This window comes from Enhydra lutris, unplaced genomic scaffold, assembly GCF_002288905.1.
Source record: "Enhydra lutris kenyoni isolate GAN:26980312 unplaced genomic scaffold, ASM228890v2 scaffoldscaffold5, whole genome shotgun sequence".
NCBI lineage: Eukaryota > Metazoa > Chordata > Mammalia > Carnivora > Mustelidae > Enhydra > Enhydra lutris.
Genome location: NW_019154089.1, coordinates 7,443,948 through 7,465,584, shown reverse-complemented (window position 1 = coordinate 7,465,584; position 21,637 = coordinate 7,443,948). Strand labels below are relative to the sequence as shown.

Below are 21,637 nucleotides of genomic sequence, written 5' to 3'. Positions count from 1 at the left end.
CCAAATGTCAGTGGCTGAGAGGCCTCAGCCATCTCATTGGGAAAACAAAAGAATAAAGCTCTAAGAGAAAGGGTTGGCGTGTGGTTAGTTAATGTAGAAACCCCGCTCCTGCCTCCCAGCCAAGTGTTCTCTCTATGGCTAAAATTAGTAAATGCTGCTTAGACCTTTTTGCTGGAAGAAGGAATATGGAGTTGTGTGTTTATTCATTCAGCGAAATACTTGACTGTAGAGAGCCCATGAATTTTTAAAAATTATTAATTTCAGGAGTAGGATTTCACAACTATTCAAGGACTGTGGGATGGCTGTGGACAATTGTCTGGATGCCACTTCACTTTCAAAACTGATTTTTGCTCCATGGCTGATTTAAAACAGTGACAGAGGTAATGTAGACATACGTTGAAATATTTTTCCTGAGATGCCGGGGGGGGGGGGGGGGTTCAGTCGGTGAAGCATCTGCCTTCGGCTCAGGTCGTGGTCTCAGGGTCCTGGGATTGAGCTCTGCGTCCTGCTCCCTGCTGAGCAGGGAGCCTGATTCTCCCTCTGCCTGCCGCTCCTCCTGCTTGCTCTCTCTCTGTATCTAACAACAGCAACAACAAAAAAAGAAATATTTTTCCTAGCAGTAGTCCCTTCCATGGGCAGTAACTGATGGGCTTTTTTCTTTAGGGAGGAGAAGTGGCATACAAAATTAGAGGCTCAAACCCTAAAGGCTTCTGCAGTGTTGTCACATTCATGTTGATGAATGGTTAATTTTTTCCCCTATGCACACTGGAGCCTCAGGCCCTTTCCTTGGCTGGGGTACTGGCTGTGTAATAAATTAACACAAAAGGCTAATTTGATTTTGCTTGCAGTAGCGGGAGGCAGAAATGGAGGATTAGGAGAAAGTACCCGTGTTTGGAACTAGCAGTTTCCAAATCCCATTTGGCATATCCCTCTCTTAAGAACAGGCTGGCACCGAGGCCACACCAGACCCAACTGTCTCTAGGACATCACGTTGTTCAGTCTCTTGCTTATCTAATCAGGTTTGTGTTCTTACCAATGTTCACTAGGTCATCACATAGCTTCTTCCCCACCCCACAGAGGTTCCTAGTTAAGCCCCTACATGGGGCGATTCAACATCCAAGCACAGGTGTAAAGGGAAGGAGCAGCTGACTAGTCTGCTTCTCCATGTTCCTCAAGTGCAAGCAGTGGTGTCTCCCTCTGGGCTTGGCTCCATGGTCCTTAATTGACCAGAACCAGGACAGACAGATCTGTGGAGTCACACCCCCATCTTCCCGTTCCAGTTCTGAGGTTCACCTTACCACTCTCTTCTCCCTTGACAAGAGGATTGGTGACCATCCTGTTCCACCTTCAGCTGAGCCTCATCTCCTCCACTCTAACTTGTGGAACATGCAGGCTCAAACCAAATATCCAACCCCTGAAAATGATACAGGCCTTGGGAAGAGGCATCAGTCACTTTTTTACAGAGACACCAGTCAGAGAAATAATCTTGTTACCTTCGTCTTATTGGCTCATCCTTCCAGTCATAGGAAGCTCTTAAGTCCTATAATTCATACTCAAAAGTTAACACTATTCCCCCAAATTTATGAAAATGCCCAGGTCATTTAATGATTACCCACAATACCTCACAACTTAGGCACATGCCCTTTCTTGTTCTAGTGATCTGCAATAGTTCCTACTTAAGTTGATGAATGTTTTGGGCTCTAGCGACATCTCCGTGCTTGGTCTGTTCCCCTGAAGCTGCTGGAAGGCTATGCTCTGCAGAAGGACCTAGTCAACTACTGTGAGGAAAACCCATTAATTCAAAGATTGCAGTGTGATTTGTCACCACCGTCAGGCAATCCCACTGGCTTAGGAGCCCCTGCTAACACTTCATTCACACATTTAAAAACAAAACAAAAAACCTATATTCCATTCTATTCAACCACAGTTCAAGTCCTGCATCGGTATCGATTGCCTTTGCCCTGGGAGAAGGCAGGTAGGCTAGACTTTGAACTTGCCACAGCTTGGTCCATTCTTCTAGGGAGATGATCTGGAGCAGGAAACTAGGACAAATCATCTATGAAGAAGGGGGATCTGGGGCATTGTTGGGTCACACTTGCTGAAGCAACTTCCCACAGAAGGGAGGTAAGGGCCTTATCCAGTTGCCTGTAACACCAGATTGTTGCTTCTTTCCCAGACAAGGTTGAAAGGCATCAACACGAAGACCTCACTATGAGACTTCTATTTTGATTACAGTGATCTCACTGAGCTATTTTGGAATCAAAATGTGGCTAGGTGCCTGGTTTCCCTCAGTGGCTTCACGTGGCTTTCGAAGGGAAGGAGGGGTTGGTGCTGACTTTTGGTAAAAGGGTCCAAGCCAGCAACATAATCACTCAAAGTCCAGATGAGGGATCAGTAAATACAACGTGCCTGAAAGGCAGGCCCTGAGCACATTCCTCTGGTAGACATTAACTTATTAAATCGACCCTGACTGCAAATATAAACTTTGCCCCCATCTCACCTGGCAACCATAAAAGAGATGAATTTCAGCCTATAAAAGCAAGTGGGAACTGTTGCTGGATTCCGGGCTCCAACAACCTCCCTCCGGCAAGATGCGGCACCTCAAGCTCTTTGCAGTGCTCATGATCTGCTTGCTGCTGTTGAACCAGGTAGGAAGTGGACGTGCAGGAACTGTGCTGGTGGGGAAATTGTAAGCAGACCTTGAGAACGGGACTCAGCCCTGAGGAAGGGTCCCTCTGCTCTGGAGTCTACAGCATCATTCGCCCAAGGTGTGCAGATGGGTGTCAGCGCTTCCATACCTGAGGTTAATTTGTCTTTGCCCTACAGGCAGATGGCTCCCCGGTACTGGAACTGAGTTCAACAAAGAGAAGGTCACGGAGAATGACCCCGTTTTGGAGAGGGGTCTCCCTCAGGCCCATTGGATCCTCTTGCCGGGACGATTCTGAGTGTATCACAAGGCTATGCAGGTATTCCACAAACTTGAGCGCAGGCCGAGGAAGGATCAGCACACACACTTACCTAAGAATAAAAGTGGAACAGGCGATTGCCTGGGTTGTAGCCTGGAGCTCCCTGGTGAATCCCTCGGGATTCAAGAACCAAGAACAGCTCCACACAGGTACCACTAGAGTGGTTCCTTTGCTTTCTGCAGTTTACCCCGAGGTTGGCTAGAGCAAGCAGAGCAAGGAATGTGAAGAGGTGACTGGCTCTGGGCACTGCTAGACCTTTGTCTTAAAAACCACCCTTTCTTTTCCTTTAGAAAAAGACGCTGTTCCCTAAGTGTGGTCCAGGAATGATGTACAAACCAGGGGAAAAGAGGACAGTGCTCACCTACAACAATGCTCCGTTCTATGGAATATTGATTAACTGCATTTTGGCTGGAGACACTTAAGTGAAGCAGTCTTGTATTCTTAATATTTAAAGACAGATGTACGCTTTAAACTGGTCTCCGTTTCTTCTTAGAATGTTATGTAGATAAGCATTACTAAACTTGTCAATTTAGAGTTTATTTTTCTATGTATACTATTAAATGTCTCAAAATTTTTGCAGTCTGGAATTCAAACTTTTGAGGGTTTGAAAAGAGTTCATTTTGTATGCTACGGAAAAAAAAAAAAAAACAACCCAGCATTGCCTAAGAGCAGACTTCGCAGTCTGTAAAAGCACAGTGAAAGTGAACATTTAAGAAACAAAGAACACGATGAGATGCTGAAAGACAAGTTTCCTAATAGCCACGTGTTTAGCCTTGGCAAGTTCACATGCTGTGGCCCTGGCCCTGATCCTAGTCCTTCACTCCGTGTCAGAACTCTTCAGTGAGTTGTTAGAGATGGACTGGCATTTGTGACCTGATGATGTGCCCACATTTGTCTAGGACTTAACTGAAGGCAGAACTGGAAGAAGAATCTAGTTTAATAAAACAATAAAAACCCAAGCCCCCAAGAACAGCAGAAAAGACTTTTTTGGATTTCTGCTGGAGGAGGGCAAACTGATCTATGCAAAAGGATGCATGGCCATCAAGTGCAGAATTTCTGTAATCAGGAAATGAGAGCTGGACTGGGGGTCCAGATTTTTCAGGCAGAGTAGCAGTGGACACTAAGGTACAAAACAGAAATTACATTGAAAAGGCAAAGTAAGAGTTGAAGAAGTTTAAAGAGCACAGTGTTTATAAACTTTAATACAGAAAATCTATTTGATATTTATTAAACTTAGTTTCTCCAGCTATGGTTTGGCATTATACAAAGCATCTTAATGACACAGTAGAGTTAAAAAGATCTTTACAAATTGAAATGTGATACCCTTGTCTCCAAATATTTTAATTGCCATAAATTTGTTTAAAAATACACATTAAACGCATGTTTGACACTCTAAACTTTCTATAATCTCAATACCACAAAATACATATAATATACTATACAGATGTGGAAAAATCTAATTAGTATATAATACTTTGCTCACCATTAACAGCTTTATTATGTGAAATGCACATACTTAGAAATCCTAGCTTTTGAGCCCCAAAGTACCTCTGAAATTTTAATGTATTGCAACAAATAAAAATCACAGTATATAATTGAAATTTTGGTTGAAAATGTCAGATGCCTAAATATTTTGGATAAAAGAAATGTAAAACAAAGATTTGGATCATGTACAAAAACAAAGGCATCCTATCAGACACTAACAGTACCTTTCTGCAAAATCAACAAGGCTTTTAATTTATCAGCGGCATTACTTCCCCTCCAAAACCCTCCCCAAATATCAAACCGTTATTCAGCAAATAATTTTAATTTCAAATAAAAGGATTCAATAAATATATAAGCATTTCCATCCTCCATATACAAAATTTCGTAAAACCATTCAAAACGGAGGCTAGATAGAAATTTTCATAACCGTGCTAACCGTGCTAACCAACCTCACATCTGGTCCTCCAAAGTAGTGCCTTTTCAGGCATTGCCAATTGGGCCAGCTCTGGTGGTGAGCCCCGCCCCGCTTCACCCTAACCCCAGTACTGTTGAATGCTCATGTCAATGACTTGCCAGGTGTGTGCATAAAGTTATAAAATGGGGACACTTCTTGAACAGCAACAACAAACTCAACAGTATGGATAACCATGGCAGAGATGTGAAAGGCAGCATTTCCAAACATATTTTCCAGGGAGGAACATAGCAGGTGGAAAATTCCAGTGGTTAAAAGCTGAAAAGAAACCCCACGTGTAAGCGGTAACAGGTCAAAACTGCAGATTACTAGAATTTCTGGGTGGGAGCTTTTCTTCCCCATGCACATTTAGAGAGCTTTTTTGTTTCTTTTTTTAAGGATGGCAATTTATGCTTAGCTGAGCAATGGTGGCACAGAGAGGTCAATGCTGACATTCCTAAAGTCAGTTTCATTACATAATGATTGCTTTTAGGCTGCTATTTCAGGATACTTAAACATCGAGAAGACTCAGTTTAGACTTAACTATAATGCCTTATTCAAAAGGAAGAGGTGGAGAGATTTTTCCATTGCTTTTCTAGAGAAAGTGACTTTTTAACTAACCATGCGGTTCAAATGAAGAGAATCAGCATGTGCTTTACCTACTAGTAATAACTTACTTCTGGTCACTTGCCAGCTTGATTCTAAGGTCTAGAAGTCTAAACTGAATTTCTCCATCACGGAGTATGTGAAAGATAAGCACGCAAAAGACATGACCAATGTGGCCTCTTCCTCTACATATTCCAAATCATTTGACAATTTTCTCTTTATTTTACTGGATAGCAACCTTAGAAGTGCAGTGTTATTTGTTTCTGGAAAAATGTCTGCCTCTCTCAACACATTAATATGTAAAATCAAAATGAAATCTGTGCTCCACATAATTAGGAAATATGGGTGATAGGAGTCTACATGGATGTGAAATGCTTTGCTTCCCAACTTACTTAAAGAAAAAAATCATCACAATCTGCCTAAAACTGTCATTCCCATTAGATGTTCCTGGGACCCAGAGGCAAACTCCTAAAATTCAAAATACATAATGAGGCCATTTTATTCAATTAGCAACTGGAAAATTAAAATCCTTCCCACCCTGTAAGAGCCCTATTATACTACAGAAGGGCTCAAATATATTTTAAAAGTTAATTTACTACAAATCATAGTAATTAAGCTTTAACAATCTAAAAGGAATACACATTGCACCCCTGAACATTAATATTCAAGGTGTCAACAAGAAAGTGTCTTAGATCAATTTAATAAATAATGTGGAAATAGTTGCACTAAGCTAAAATACTAAACACACACATTGTTGACAAACTAATTTCATGTTTTCATACATACATACATATATATAAAGTGTGTATGTGTACATAATTTTAAAATCCAAAGCTGCATACCCTCACACCTAGAAGAGTGCACAGTGTACCTCTCCTCTGCACAATCAGGCATCACTGACTGGAGCGACCACTGGCTGCTCTGAAACTCCAGGGTGCTGCCAGCCTCCAGAACCAGAACTTTCATTTAGAACAGGTGCCTTCCGTAGGCTCTTGCTTCACAATGCAAGCTCACTCAATGAAGTAAGTTCCCAAAGTTTCTGTCATTAAATACAAAATGATGCTTGTCTGATTTAGCTGATTAACCTTTCTTTAATAAAAAGAAACGAACAACAATTAAAAAAAAAAAACCAACAACAACAGTGAATCTAATAAAGCCACAAGTGAATGCAAAGTGAGGCCCAGATGCCTATGGACCCGCCAGTGGGAGAGCTAGCCAGAGCACAGGCATGTTGGGCACATGCACACATTACTCTACACCACCTTTTCACTGTAGAATTAAATCAGGAGATGGTCAACCTTCTCCACTCTTCAGCAACTATAGCTGAAGATTTATCTGGAGTACTCATCGCTTTTAAAGTTAGTTCTTGGCTACTTGTCCAGGAAAAGGTGGCACTGAAGCAAGAAACAGGCTGAACGCTCCCAGCAAGACTGGACCCAGGCTGGACTGTGGCGGGTGGATCACCTGGAGGGGAGTGCTCCCCACAGCCTAGCCCAGGCTGGGCAATATTACCACGTGACTTCATCCACTGTTCACTGGCTGCCTGTGAAGAGTCCAGGGGCGTAGGCTGCTGCCTCCTGGCATACAAGTGTGGTCTTAAAAAGCAGTCAACAGAGTGATTTTTTAAATAGCTGCTATTTCTATAATTAACTATATATTAAGTACAAGTCTCAGACTAAGTAAGTTTTTAGCCACTTGTCAAATTCAGTTTTAAATGGTCAGAGAACAGTGAAGACACCTATTGAGGAAGGAGGAATGGTGGCCTACAAAGGGAGTCCAAAGTATGCACTGGAGCAGATGAAGACACAGAAAACTTTTGAGGAGATGGACACAGAGGAAAGGGAGTGGTGTTTCCATAGACTATGACATTGAAAATTCAATTATTTAGGACAGGATTTTGATCCACTGCCCGTTACCACCTGGTGGGAAAATCCCTCCACAATGAAAAGCTTGAAAAATTTATTCCCAAAGAATTAACACAGTTCCAGAGAGAAAATTAACTTAGAACAGCACCATAAAACATGCAGGAAACTATATTTTAACAAAATATCAGTGTGACCCCAGAAACACTCCTGCTGCCTTTCAGGACACACAAGAGATTAGAATACACTGGAACTCAGAGGTGCCCTGCTCGCTGCTATGGCTGAAAGCTTTATCCACTTCTAAGACATCACTGCAAAGTAAGGAATCAGAGTAAGAGCAATCAGAGGACAGGACATACAGCTACTTGATCAACAGGGTCAAGTCTCTCATCGAGTAACTACCCTAATCACTGAGAAGTTGTCCTCTTAAGGAAAACTGTTCCTAAAACATACTAATAAGTTAGAGCAAGATTTCAGAGGCAATGTCTCCAAGAGAAAAAGATTAATTTCAGCATAATTTCTGGATTCTAATCCCCAGCGACATGCAAAAATCACCTGAGGTACAGGGCAGTTAAAAAGTTCTGTAAATATGAAGCCACAGGACAACGAAGGTTCATTAGCTTCAGAAATAAATGTAAAAAAGACTCCTATACAGAGGATTCACCGCACCACTTGCTTGGGAGATGTTCTATCCTTTCTTTCCCACTTAAAACCTTAGCAATCATCTATAAACAGCAGTGCAATCTTCTTTTCTGATTGGATGAATTCAGTTTTGGAATGGGGAGAAAGACAAACAATTTTTTTGGAGCAGCCATTACCCAATTAGACTAAGTCATGTACCAAAGCATTAGCTTTTCTAAACTAATTCATCTTTATGTGACCCTAAAGGAAGATTAATAAAGAAAGAGAACTGAACATTACTACTGCCAAAGACCAACCATACTGGGTGATCTGGTCCTAGTGTAAAATATCTGTAAACAATCCATAGAGTTTTCATTCAAAGGTAAGATTTAAGGCACACCAGACATGATAGGGACACATGACAGGGGCATGACAGAGGGTACATTTCTCACCTTTGACTCCGATATGCACCTTACAGGGAAAGGTACTTTGATATACAACTCTTACAGAGCTGGCTTAAGCGCTACCCTTGCTCCCCTCCCCTTCCCTTCCCAAGAGAGCTAACACTGAACCAAATTAGGAACTTTTCTAGTGTGAATTTTCTCACCCCATCAGAAATATAAATCATAGGTGAGGGCCTTCATAATACAAAGGGAGTCAGTACAAGACAAGTTTAAAAGGAGAACTTCATCTCTAGCTCAGGCATTATACCTTAAATTGTATAGCAAAAGCACACGCAGCAAAGCTCCAGCCCACTCCTGCATCAGTCACTGCATGCTCCCTTAAGAGCATCATGATCTAGTGTGGCAAAAACAGTTTACAAATAAGAATTCTGAAGAGAGAGTCAACCCTTCAAACATCATCACTGAAAGAGACGTAAGCAGCAACCCTCAGGAGGGGGAATCATACTTTGTTCCATAGTAACTTACGCTTTTTCAATTAACTGTCAAATTATTAGCAATAAAAAAGAACACACGGTTTTAATACAATCCATGAAGTTCAAGATTGTCCTTTTATGAAACCCTTCACATGATATCCTTCTCCTAGAAAGTTTGCCTGCCCTCTTTTGTAATGCATTAAATGCAACCTATAGTCACCTTGTGATTGCTATAGTGTTATTAACACATTCACAGTTCTTGATATAATGCATACCAACTCAGACGCATTTCATCTTCTATCTGTAGAATGCCATCTTCTCATATTTAAATGATTTTTCATGTGTAGAATATCCTTAATACTAAGCATAAATTCTGCAATAAAACTGTAGTTAAGATTTAAAATAGTATCAGGTAGTAGGTACAGAAAGAACATGTCCATATTTTAGATGAACCAACTCTTACTCTTAGAAGAGCTACCACAAAAAGACATTAGGTAACAAAGCTCCCCAAGTATATAAATAAAAAATGCCTACCTTAAATTTACACTTAATGTTCAACAAAGTAAATTTATAGGCAGAAATAACTAAGTTTTATACTAGCCCCAATCTGGGAACTTAAAAAAATAAAATAAATAGAATTTCAATTGATTAGTTATGAATTGCAATTGGAATTTCAATCTTATTACAGATCACTGACACCATCTTATCAATGTGCTGCAGATTTAAAAACATTTAAGTAACTTTTCATATTGGGAATATTAAAGGGGTCAACTGACATCGTGGCTTTGGGTTATAAATAACAACAACACATGAACCAGGGAGGAGAAAACCATTCCTCATTCTTAGTGTCGACTAGGTGGCATGTTATGGCAGTTTTCCTTTGTGATGTGACACAGTGTTGTGGAGAAAATCAGAGGCAACGAGAATGTGTTCAGTTCAAGATATCAGCTTAGCATCCTGGCGAAGCCAGTGCAGTCCCTGGCGGGTGTATCGAACGAGGTCTGTCATGATGCTCGCATTAAAGATGAGAGGGCCCATCGCTTTATCCAGTTCAGCAAAGAATTCTAGAAAACCAAAACCAGTCATTAAATGATGTACACAGTCTCCTGAAATGCTGCTTTAAAAGTTTAGGCTAGATTCTAAAACAGTAGTCAAATGAAGTAAAAAAAAACACTCCCTCCTGCACTACAATGATGACCGCCCCTGTTTTAGAACAAACCAACCCACAGTCTGTCTTTCAAGTTCTAGTATTTTGCCTAAGTCATGAAACTTTTCCAACAGACTGTATGGTTAGGAATTAAGTGTTATACATAAAAGCAGAATTCCACTGATGGAAATTATCGACTGCTAATATGGAGGACACATTACTAAAATGGAGACAATGTACTACATTGTACTATTACTGGAAACAGTCAGTATGTACTGTTTTTGTGTAAGAAGCAAGTGATACAAAAAGTTCTTTGAACTGTTCCCTGTAAGAGCTCCTGTGAGATTAGACATTTATGACAAACTTTTTGCTGTAATCATATGCCATGCAACACTGATAAATTATCCCATGTTTTAGATAGTATAGTTAAAAAATGCAAAGGATGGACATGAAAGGACCAAATAAAGGCTGATCTGCATGTGACATGGGTGCAAAGAAGAGGAAGGAAGGACAGTATCCTAACATTTGATCCCGATGCAATTTTGGGAGAAAAGAGAGGGATGTAGGACTCAGAAAGGAGAGTTTTTATACATGCAGAGAAAAAGGGATCATTCTCATGATAAACACCTGGGCCTACTCAAATAGAAGTAATCAAAGAGGAGGAGAAAAGGATCTTTTTTTTTTTTTTAAAGATTTTATTTATTTGACAGAGATCACAAGTAGGCAGAGAGGCAAGCAGAGAGAAAGGAAGGGAAGCAGGCTCCCCACTCAGCAGAGAGCCCGATGCGGGGCTTGATCCCAGGACCCTGGGATCATGACCTGAGCCGAAGGCAGAGGCTTTAACCCACTGAGCCACCCAGGCGCCCCGAAAAGGGTCTTTTTTATAGAATTCCAGATTATAAATGCAGGTGCAATAGCAGAATAGAAAATTCCTGTTTCCTTTTTTTTTGTTTTTAAAGTAGGATCCAATGTGGGACCTGGACTCATGACCCTGAGATCATGACCTGAGCTGAGATTGAGAGCCAGACACTTAATCGACTGAGCCACCCAGGTGCCCTGAAAATTCCTATTTCCTAGTGCAATAATGGATGTAAGTAATGGATGTAAGTAATAACCTAAGTTAAAGTTTAATAGGGAATCTTACATCAAACTGGGTCAGGCTGAAACCACCTGGATTGTGTCAATGGCCAAATCCAAGTATCACTAAACAAGAGACAACCATTAATTGAATGCCTCAATAATATCAATAATAGGAGATCTAGAGCAGCACCTATGAAATGTTAAAAACCTGAATCTAATTAAGTCTCAAAATGTAACTATCAGTATGAAGGAAATAAGGGGGACAGAGGAGCAAGCTAAACGATACCAAGAGGAAGCAATCAGTCAAATCCATAATAGGACTCATTTCCTCCTCAACATAAATGGCACAGTGCCCCATTCCCCCAAACACCAAAACCTGGAAGAAGGAGACAGACTTCAGGCACTGATGAAGGAATGTTTGGATCCTGTTAAAAACAAACAGTAAAGAAAAAAAAAAGACATATTTGCAATAACAGGAAAACTGGATGATAGACTAGGTATTAGGTGATATAAAGGAATTTCTGTTAATTTTGGTGGCTGTGTTAAAGGCATGACGATGGGGAGCTTGGGTGGCTCAATGGGTTAAAGCCTCTGCCTTTGGCTCAGGTCAATCCCAGGGTCCTGGGATAGAGCCCCACATCAGGCTCTCTGCTCAGCAGGGAGTCTGCTTCCCCACCCCCTCTCTGCCTGCCTCTCTGCCTACTTGTGATCTTTGTCTGTCAAAAAAAAAAAAAAAAAAAAAAAAAAAAAAAAAAAAAAAAAAAAGGCATGACGATCATGTCCTTGAAAAATCCGTATCACCCAACGATGCATACACCTAAGTATGTTCAGGGGAAATGCTTTAAATACTCCAGCGGGGCAAGAAAAGTATGATTCAGAGAGAGGGTGAGGTGAAACAAGATTAGGAAAATGTGTTGAATGAAAGATGCTCAGGGATCATTATGCCATTATCTTTCCTTTAGTTAACATTATAAAGTACCACACAAAAAGTAAAAGTGAAAGGACAAAGAGAATGAAAGGACAAAGAAAAACAAGGCTAGAAAACTGGCATAGGGAAGAAAAATGGAAAGTAAAGCAGGAGTGATTTAGTAAGAATTCCTGCTTTTGTAACCTTTCCTGAGCAATAGTGACAATATTTAAAATTTTAGCAAAGAATTAGGTTTTCAGGACAATTTTATGTTAGATGCTGAGGTTCCTCTTCTACCTTTCTCCCACCATTATCATTCCTTAGGGATAAGAATCTTCATCTTCATCTCATTACCTGTTTATATTACACATATTTAAATACACTCTGTGAAAAAAGGACACCTGATTGACCAGCGTAGTGTTTCTCTACAAAGGGTCTATCTGAACAGCTGCCACACACACACATTCGCTAATAACAACTATGAAAATAAGATGGTGTTTATATAGTACTTTTCCCTAGGATCCTTTATTTACTTATTTTTAAATTTAAAGTCCCAATATAGGGGTGCCTGGCTGGCTCAGTCAGTTAAGCATCTGCCTTTGGCTCATGTCATGATCCCAGGGTCCTGGGATGGAGCCCTACATCGGGCTTCCTGCTCAGAGGGAAGCCTGCTTCTCCCCACCCCCAACTCTCTGTGCCTATATTCCCTTTCTCACTGCCTCTCTCTAACAGATAAATAAAATCTTAAAAATAATAATAAAATAAAATCTACTATAGTTGGGGCGCCCTGGTGACTCAGTCGGTCAAGTGTCTGACTCTTGATTTTTGGCTCAGGTCATGATCTCAGGGTCATGAGTTTAAGCCCCACTTGGGGCTCCACACTGGGTGTGGAGCCTGCTTGGAATTCTCTTTCTCCTTCTTCCTCTGCCTCTCTCCCCCTCCCCGAGATGCTTCACATGCCTGCACGCTCTTTAAAAAAATAAATAAAATAAAATCCAGTATAGGTAACATGGTGTTACCATTTATTTCAGTGTACAATATAGTGATTCTTCCCTGGGACCTTTAAATACTTTATAATTATCAGTGTTCTTAGTTTGGGAGATAACAAACTTAAGGTACAAAAGCGTCACATAACCTAATATTGAAGAATGCTAGAAACTGATTTATTTTGTTGTCTCCTTTATCACACAAGTTTTCCAATTTTCCAGCATGATTTTTTTTTTTTTTTTTTTTAAGTAATCTCTACGCCTAGCATGGGACTCAAACTCATGACCCCAAGACCAAGAGTCACATGTTCCTGCAACTGAGCCAGCCAGGTGCCCCTGAATGTGATTTCTTATATATTAGACATCTCATATGTACAAGATGTCTGCATGTAATTGTATGCCTAAGCCAAGGGCTGTTAACCACCCTAAAATAGAATGGGTATTTTATTATTTTTATAATTGAAGCTGCACTTAATGTGCCGAGAACAAAGGCACATATGTCCTAGAGCAAAAGCTGTTTTTAGTTTTGTGTGCATCACTGGTACAGTGAGAGGCATTTCTACCAAACTCCATACATTCGGTATGACTGGTAAGCAATGGTGATTAGGAAATGCTTTACTGTCAACTCTAGACTACCTAATAAACTAAATACAGATCAGACACTTAATTAGATCATAAAAGCTCTTCCAACAATTTCATCCTTCAAAGTTTCTCTAGAGAACTTCCTACCTTTTTGCTCTTTGGAAAGCTGCTCAGCTTGGTCCCAAATTTCAGTGGCATAGAGGAAGTTGGACGTAACTTGAACATAGCTGGCTGCCATCTGGTGGATCCTCTGTGGAATGGTCACAGAAGAACCACTTGCTGTAGCACTACTGGCCCCAGAAGAGTAATTTCCGGAATTGCCGGGTGACAGCTTTGGAGAAACAGGGGAAGGCATCCCAACAGCTTTGCTACACAGAGAGAAACAGGAAACTTATTCATGTGAATGTGGTGAACATGATGAAACCCATGTTCTACTGGCTCTTCATCCATGAAGGCTTTTAAAATTTAAAGACTTTTTTAAACTAGAAGAGCCCGCACAGAAGTACAATCTCTTCTAAGTATTTAGCTCACTAAAGCCCATGGTGAATCATTGTATCTGGACTCTTTGTTTTAATGAATGGCAACAGAACAAAAGACAGCAAAGAACTGAGGAAGTCACACACCTTGAGAGCAGCAGTTCACCTCACTCCCAACTGGACACACTTTCCATCTATTCTGGCAGGTAAGTAGGTACTTTTCAAGTTGTTTTGTAGAAAGTTGGGAGGAATTTGCATTTTAACACAAGAAAATTGTGGTAGTAGATAGGGATGTCTTATTTTGAACTCCATTATTTCTGGTAATTTCCTAGTTTAACCAAGTTATTCAAAGCTGACAAAGAGGTTCAGCTTTTTCATTCAACTGCAATTATCTCAGTCTTCCTGTCCATTAAATATTTCTTAGGACACACCTGATTGGTGTGTCCTAAGAAACAGGGAAGTTCATTTCAGCAGTACTAAAATTTGTGGAAGTGCCCAAGACCATAAAAAAAAAAGAAAATGAAACAAAAGTTGGGGGAACAAAAGTGATTTATTGTGAATATTTTTTTAATCTTCTCTTTCAGCACTATAAATTTGGTTCAGAAAATACACAAGAGCAAAGACAGAAAGTCATTTAACATAAAAATAATAACTGAACAGAAAAAAATTACAAAACAAAAGCTGTCGTGGTAATTGTCCTCCTTTTGGGGGATGATTGGGGATGGAGGAGAAACCACAATCATGCCACTGTTACTTATTTCTGTCAGTATCGAGACCTGAGTAAAATAAAGATAAGCTCAATGATAAAAACCCAACTAGTTGTATAAATTAAACTCTGAGAAGGACTGAGGTGCTGTCAAAAAACTGTTTTCTACAGGTGAAATGTCCCCTGCCTACTCCTGTGTTCATTGTATTTTCAACTTAGTAAAAAATAAAGAGGAAAAATGAAGACTTTAAAAAATACTTTATTAGAGATGGTTTTAATTTTTTTTAATTGTCATCTTTTCATTTCTAGAAATTGGACCCCACCCATCCTGCTTTTACACAAAAATAAATCATTTTGTCACAAAAAATATTTCATAGACTAAAATTTACCTACCTTCCCAAGCCAGGTGATGGTGCTTGAGAATTATTATAAGAATTCTGTGGAAAAAATAAGATGTACGTAATTAAAAAAATACTACTTCTGAAGTATTAAATATATTCAAGAGCACACTGGGCCAGAATTGCTCCTTAAGATGCTTTACAAATTTAAGAACCCAAAATATAAGCACGAGAGCAAGAAAATGTGTGTGTGTGTAAATGTGCAACAGAAAGACCTTATTTAGGTGAGAGCTAGGGGTTCTGGAAGACAGAGAATGAGTTAACAGACAGACAAGAGGTGAGTCATACTTTGTGCAAAGGCTGTGGATGGATGTGACCCATAGTTTCCCGGGAGCAGAGGTTTAGGTAAGGAACAGGAGAAAGAGACCTCAACGACTTGAGGTCCGGGTAAGAAGCTCAGACCTGACCTGGCAAACAACAGTAAGCTACTGAAGAGTCTGAACTCAGAACCAGGGCAGGATTTTAAGAAGACTGATGTGGGGGTGTGAGGAAAACACACAGACATTTTAGGAAACTAACTGAACAGTCTGAGGAAGCGTGGTAGTGAAAACAGAAGGCCATCTGCGAATTAGAAACTAGGTCTCATGACAGAAAGAGGCTTCCTAGTATTGAAATACTAGGAAGAGGGAGGCCTGGGTGGCTCAGCTGGTTAAGCGGCTGCCTTCGGCTCAGGTCATGATTCCAGCGTCCTGGGATCGAGCCCCACATCAGGCTCCTTGCTCAGCAGGGAGCCTGCTTCTCTCTCTGTCTCTGCCTGCCACTCTGTCCGCCTGTGCTTGCATGCTCTCTCTGACAAATAAATAAATAAAATCTTAAAAAAAAAAAAAAAAAAAAAAAGAAATGCCAGGAAGAGCTACTGCGTATGGCTACAAAGATTCTACAATCAGATATATGTACATTTAAAAACTTTCCAAGAAGTTTCAAACCTATTTTCAAGTTCACCAACAAATCTTGTCCCCTAGGACAGGGACCTTCCTTGTTTCTACACTTACCTTCAGATGCTCCGTCAGTGTCTTTGAGTACTTCAGAGCATTTTCCTTCTTCAGTTTGAACAGCCTCAGGTACAGCAAAGACTGGCATCGCAGGCTAGCCAATGGAAAAGGGTAGCTTATTTACCAGCACAGTGGACTCTGACCACATATGCATAGACAACTTCTGTATTGTCCAAGAGCACAGGACTGGCTCATGTGAACAGACCACGGCATAAGGTCAATGACACTAATTCTCAGGCAAAATTGGAGGCTGTGTTCTGATTATGGTACATACCAAAAGAAGGGGAAGAGCCTTAGGACTAGTCTCCTATTTGCTGATCATCAAAAATCAAAACCTCACCCACAAGACACCAACATGTCATTATAACATATACATTCAAAGAAATCACTGAGGAGCAGAATCTCTAGATCAAATTATAAATAACTGAAATTCAACGACAAAAACTAGGGAACTCAACTATGCATCTGAGGCAACATATGGGAACCTTACAATGGCTTGCAAACGCTTTGCACGTTCACCACTGCCTACCTCTCCAGTCACTTTCACTTCTCCTTGGTCTTTATGTGTAGTTCCTTTAGTTCCTTGATAGTTGCCAGTTTCTTTCCACCATCCAGCCCTTGCACATATCCCCTCTATTTGAAGACCAGGTGTCTCTATACTCTACTCAAAATTTTATAGTTATTATACTTTTCTTTCAAAGTGCTGAATGCATATACTTGTGTGACGATTTGATTAATTTTGTCTCCTCACACTAGATACTAGACTCTATGACAAAAAGACCCTGTCAGTTTATCCACAGCTACATTCCTAGCTGTTAAAGCCAGTGCCAGGTAAAGTAAATACTTTCAAAAAACGATCTGATAATATCGCCCTGGGACTAAGCCAACAAGCCATATTCGTTATTCTTATAAGCTAAACATGTGCTCCCTAAGGGAAGGTATAGGATATGTGAATGAGAGGATACTGAAAGAAGAGCCTGAAAAAGGGACCATGTGAGACATGGGGGAGTTCTACCATCAGTCCTACCCTACCAAGGCTTTTGCCATGAGTACAATGGATCAGAGACTGACAACAACTAAAAGTCTTTCAGTAGGAATTTTGACTTATTTTCTACTTTACCCATCAAGAATAGATTTATGTCTGGGTTATGAAAGGCCGAATCAAGAATAACATTCAGAAGGGCATAAACAGCATAATTTCTTAGGGAACAGCCTGTCATCTAGCAGAGGCTGGAACACAACACTTACCAAAGTACTGTGAGCCTTTTATCTGCAGCTGTAGCATCAGGGGCTAAGTAATTCTTTAGCTTCATAGTGTATCTGTGAGTTAAAGCAACAAACAAATTACACAAAACATAGTACTTCACCTTGATCTTAGGACTTCCTTAGTCCTCAGAACATTAGAACCCAACCTAAACAAAGGCTTATATAAATACCCCTTGAAATATCTAATTCTCCTTATCCCAGGACAATAAAGGATTAAGATCCTTCACAGCTTTACTGTATACAGCTGTATCAGCCCCTTCCTAGATGAGCCAAAGAAGTAATAGTGCCAATGATATAGCAGCCAAGTTTTCCCACTTACTTGATGAGCTCCACTGTCTCTGAATACATAGGGAATGGGGATTTGGATTCCTGAGCATTTTTCTCTAATGCATTCCCACATTCAATGAAAGATACCACAGCATCAAGATAGTATACAGCTTTCTCAAACCTATCAGACTGAAGAAAGGAGAATAAGGGTAATGAGAGATACACTGAGGTACTATGAGAACAAACAATAAATGAAAATTTAAGTCAATTTGATTAAATAAATAAATGTCAGAATGTTTACATACCAATGCATCGGCATTGTGCTTTAGCTTTTTTGCTTCTTGTAAATAATGGTCTGCTGAATAACTTCTGCAATGTAAATTTTTATAGTAAATAAAACAGTAAATGTTTTCATAAGATATTACTTGTCCATTTTCCTCTCTAGCATCCCTCAGTTTTCGTGTCTTCAAGTAAAAAAAATGACCCATTACTAAACATTCAGTTCCAGGTTTTCTGACAAATGTTTTTATTGGGTTAAGAGCATAATTTGTGTTGGCCAACTCATGACAAATTTTCTACTTAGGAAAATAGAGATCAAGCTCCTTAGTATTAAATGCTAACTTTCCCAAGTTGTTTGAAAGATTTGGAATAGAAGCAATGTGTGGGTAAGAGAAATAACCTTTTAACAAAATGGACGAAAAACCCCAACACTCCTCTACTTATTTAAGAAAGCCCCCATGTTAAACAGGGTACCAGCAGCAGTCAGGTTCTACTTGAAGGCCCCTTACTCGCATCCCCTAGGAGTCATAGAGCTCAGTTAAAAGGAATTGTACCCTGGACTAGTAGAGTGCCTTTCAAATTAAAATCTGAATGTTCTATGGAGCACACCACAAGTATGAATTCTTCTGGTCACTGACAGGAATTTATACCAGTTTCTTATATGCTGACTGGAATGATTTCTCCAATGCATAAAAAAAACATTTCTCTCACCTGTCATCAAAGGCAAGCTTTGTTCTCCGAGGCTTAGAAGCATCAGGAGTTGGTGTAGATGAAGGACAGTTAGAGGAGCTATTTGGAGCCTTTTCCTGACCAAAAAAATATATAATGTTGAAAGTACATAATGTTGGAAAAGTATGCATGTTGAAAATTCTGAGGTGATTAAAACTAAACTGAAAATATTTTTTGAGCCACTAGTAGAAAGGGAAAAAAATTCCACTGCCTTTAGTAATTAATTTCCTTGTTCCAAAATTTTTAAATTTCAGAATATAAAAACCCTTTTTACAGAACAGGTCCATTTTATATAACCAAAAATATTCATTCTAATAGCAGAGGTCTACTATGTACCAGGCAATGAACTAGACACTAGGTAAAACCTAAGGAAGATACAACCTACTCTGAGAACAGGAGTACTGCTTAAGACAAAATTTACCGATAATTACTGGTCAATGAAAAAAGCAATAATAAGATCTAACACTTACTGTGTGCTTACTACTTACCAGGCACTAAGTTAACTAGGTACTTAGCACAGTCATTAATCCTTCCACAACATTATTGGAAGGTATACTGCTTTGTGGACAAAATAAAAAGCAATGTCAAGGAGGGTAACTCACCCAAATTCGAACGGCTTTTAAGTGGCATTCCTGGAATTTGGACTTTAAATCCAGATCTGTCACATTTTAAAAGGTTAGACACTTTCTTAAACTTTATTACACCTCCTATCAACATAGCCCTTTATGTGGGGACTGAGAGCCTGTCTTTTCAACTGTTTCCCTACATACATTTTCCACAACAAAACACAAGTAAGCAGAATGTATCCTATGAATGCATGTTTCAACATTAAAAAACCCAATTAATATATAATTTTACTGCTTGTGCTCAAAAATCTACTGAAAAGGAACCATAAACCATTTCTTTTCTTAAATGATAACAGCTTTTCAGTTCTACCCAATCAAGGAATGAAAATAAAAGCCTTGGGATTTGAGAAAATACTATGCTCTCTACAGTCAAGTTCCCATGTTTCTGAAATGGCTTTCAGCATATTATGATGGAATGTAACATTACTAGGTCAGTTTTCCCTGTATGTTTTCTAAGTACTTCTACAATTGCCTAATTATGCTGAAGGAAAACTGAAATTACTAAAATTACGTTCAGAAATTGTCTACGTATTTTAACACACTTTTCTTATATAAAAATTATACGCATGGGATTTGTAAAATCACTGTGTGGTTAAGGAGGTTAACTAAAATTACCGTAGTGGGCATTTCACAATATATCATATATTGGATCATAGTGTGCACCTGAAACTAATGTGTTATGTATCAAATGTATCTCAGTTAAAAAGAACTGGCAGAAGAAAGAGGGGAAAAAAAGACAAATCTTGTATGTTTGTGGAAAAATGAACAAAAGGACAAAGTCATCAAAAACAGCAGCATAAAGAAGGTTTGAAAGATGATTAATCTAACTGAATTACATAGATTCTGTGTCTGCAATATATGCAGAATATACATTCTTTGCTAACAAAACATTACAAAAATCTACCATATACCATATACCATACTCCCATAAAGCAAATCTTATTAACAAATTTCAAAAGACTGTTACTATGAAGATTACTTTCAAGCCCCAATGCAATTAAGGTAGCAACATGAATCAGAAGACGACTAGCAAATCTCAGTATTTTTGGAAATTGACTAATATTTTTTTTTTTTTTTACTAACATGCTTTTAATAACCCATGGGTCAAAGATAAAATCACCCTGGAAATTAGAAAAGATTTTAAACGGAGTTATAAAAACACACCAAATCTTCTAGGATGCATGTTAGTAGTATTTAGAGGAAATAATTTAGCCTAACTGCTTATATTAGAGAAAGAAAAAAGGGCTTAAAACTAATTTAAAGATTAATGAGCTAAGTATCCATTTTTAAAAGTCAGTAAATAGAATAGCAAAGCAAAAAGAAAGAATAAGAAAGGAAATCATAGGGGCGCCTGGGTGGCTCAGTGGGTTAAAGCCTCTGCCTTTGGCTCAGGTTATGATCCCAGGGTCCTGGGATGGAGCCCCACATCGGGCTCTCTGCTCAACAAGGAGCCTGCTTCCCCCCCACCTCTCTGCCTGCCTCTCTGCCTACTTGTGATTTCTGTCAAATAAATAAAAATAAAATCTTAAAAAAAAAGAAAGGAAATCATAAAGATTGTAAGTTAATGAAATAGAAAACAAAAATAAACTTCAAAGAATCAACATGTAAAACAGAGGCTATTTTCTGAAAAGACAAGTAAAACTAATAAGCCTCTGATGAGACTGATCAAGGAGAAAGGGAAATGGCACAGAGAACTAATATTAAGAACAAAAGGGGGAACCTAAGTGGAGATATTAGAGATACCAAAAGCATAGTAAGAGACTGTAACGAACAACTTTATGGAACCAAATTTCAGATATCTGATAATATGAGCAAATATGCAGAAAAAAACAAAATAAAAATTATATGTAATTTTGGTTTTCCATTATATGTAATTTTCCTTTAGCTAAAATAAGAAAAAGCATATCTTCCAACTAAATTAGATTCTCTTTAATAAACCCATTTATAATTGCCTAAACTGGAAATTGCCAAGACTAACATTAATGATTTTAGTAATTGTTAAAAGCCCTAAGATCTTGAAATCAAAGTGGTCAGGGCTTATATTTTATATTCTCTCAGTAACAACACAGTACCAAATAACTACATTTGATCCAACAAATATTTCCTCATTACCCAGTAAGCTAAGCAGCAATGGAGAAAACACAAAACAAGATACAAATCCCTGCTTTCAAGGACCTGACAAACCAATAAAGAGGAGACACAGTTTTACCTATGAGAGCAAAAAACCAAACGAACAGGTGAGTTCACTTAAAGAATGTATTTAAAGAGAGAAGGGGGTTACACATGGGTGGCTCAGGCCTCTGACTCTTGATCTTAGCTCAGGTCATG

At 39.2% G+C, this 21,637-nt stretch overlaps 2 protein-coding genes across 4 annotated transcripts in view; one reads left to right on the top strand and one right to left on the bottom strand.

Moving 5' to 3' along the window:
• The first annotated feature begins 2,190 nt into the window (after positions 1-2,190).
• On the top strand, positions 2,191-3,595 carry LOC111141121 (liver enriched antimicrobial peptide 2). Its single transcript, XM_022493467.1, has 3 exons — positions 2,191-2,648; positions 2,827-2,966; positions 3,257-3,595. The coding sequence occupies exons 1-3, from the start codon at positions 2,592-2,594 to the stop codon at positions 3,291-3,293; spliced, it is 234 nt and encodes a 77-aa protein (XP_022349175.1). The 5' UTR covers positions 2,191-2,591; the 3' UTR covers positions 3,294-3,595.
• A 574-nt stretch (positions 3,596-4,169) lies between these two features.
• LOC111140846 (AF4/FMR2 family member 4) overlaps positions 4,170-21,637 on the bottom strand; it is a 106,980-nt gene continuing 89,512 nt past the window's right edge. For 2 of the 3 annotated variants that reach the window (XM_022493059.1, XM_022493060.1), the window contains exons 14-21: positions 18,666-18,760; positions 17,981-18,044; positions 17,728-17,864; positions 17,391-17,462; positions 16,143-16,236; positions 15,146-15,189; positions 13,718-13,938; positions 4,170-9,932 (exon numbers count right to left, since the gene is read on the bottom strand). In XM_022493059.1, the coding sequence (XP_022348767.1) occupies positions 9,805-9,932; positions 13,718-13,938; positions 15,146-15,189; positions 16,143-16,236; positions 17,391-17,462; positions 17,728-17,864; positions 17,981-18,044; positions 18,666-18,760 (855 nt within the window). In that variant the 3' untranslated portion in view covers positions 4,170-9,804. The remainder of the gene's footprint in view (positions 9,933-13,717; positions 13,939-15,145; positions 15,190-16,142; positions 16,237-17,390; positions 17,463-17,727; positions 17,865-17,980; positions 18,045-18,665; positions 18,761-21,637) is intronic. The other variant, XM_022493061.1, reaches the window with a different exon arrangement.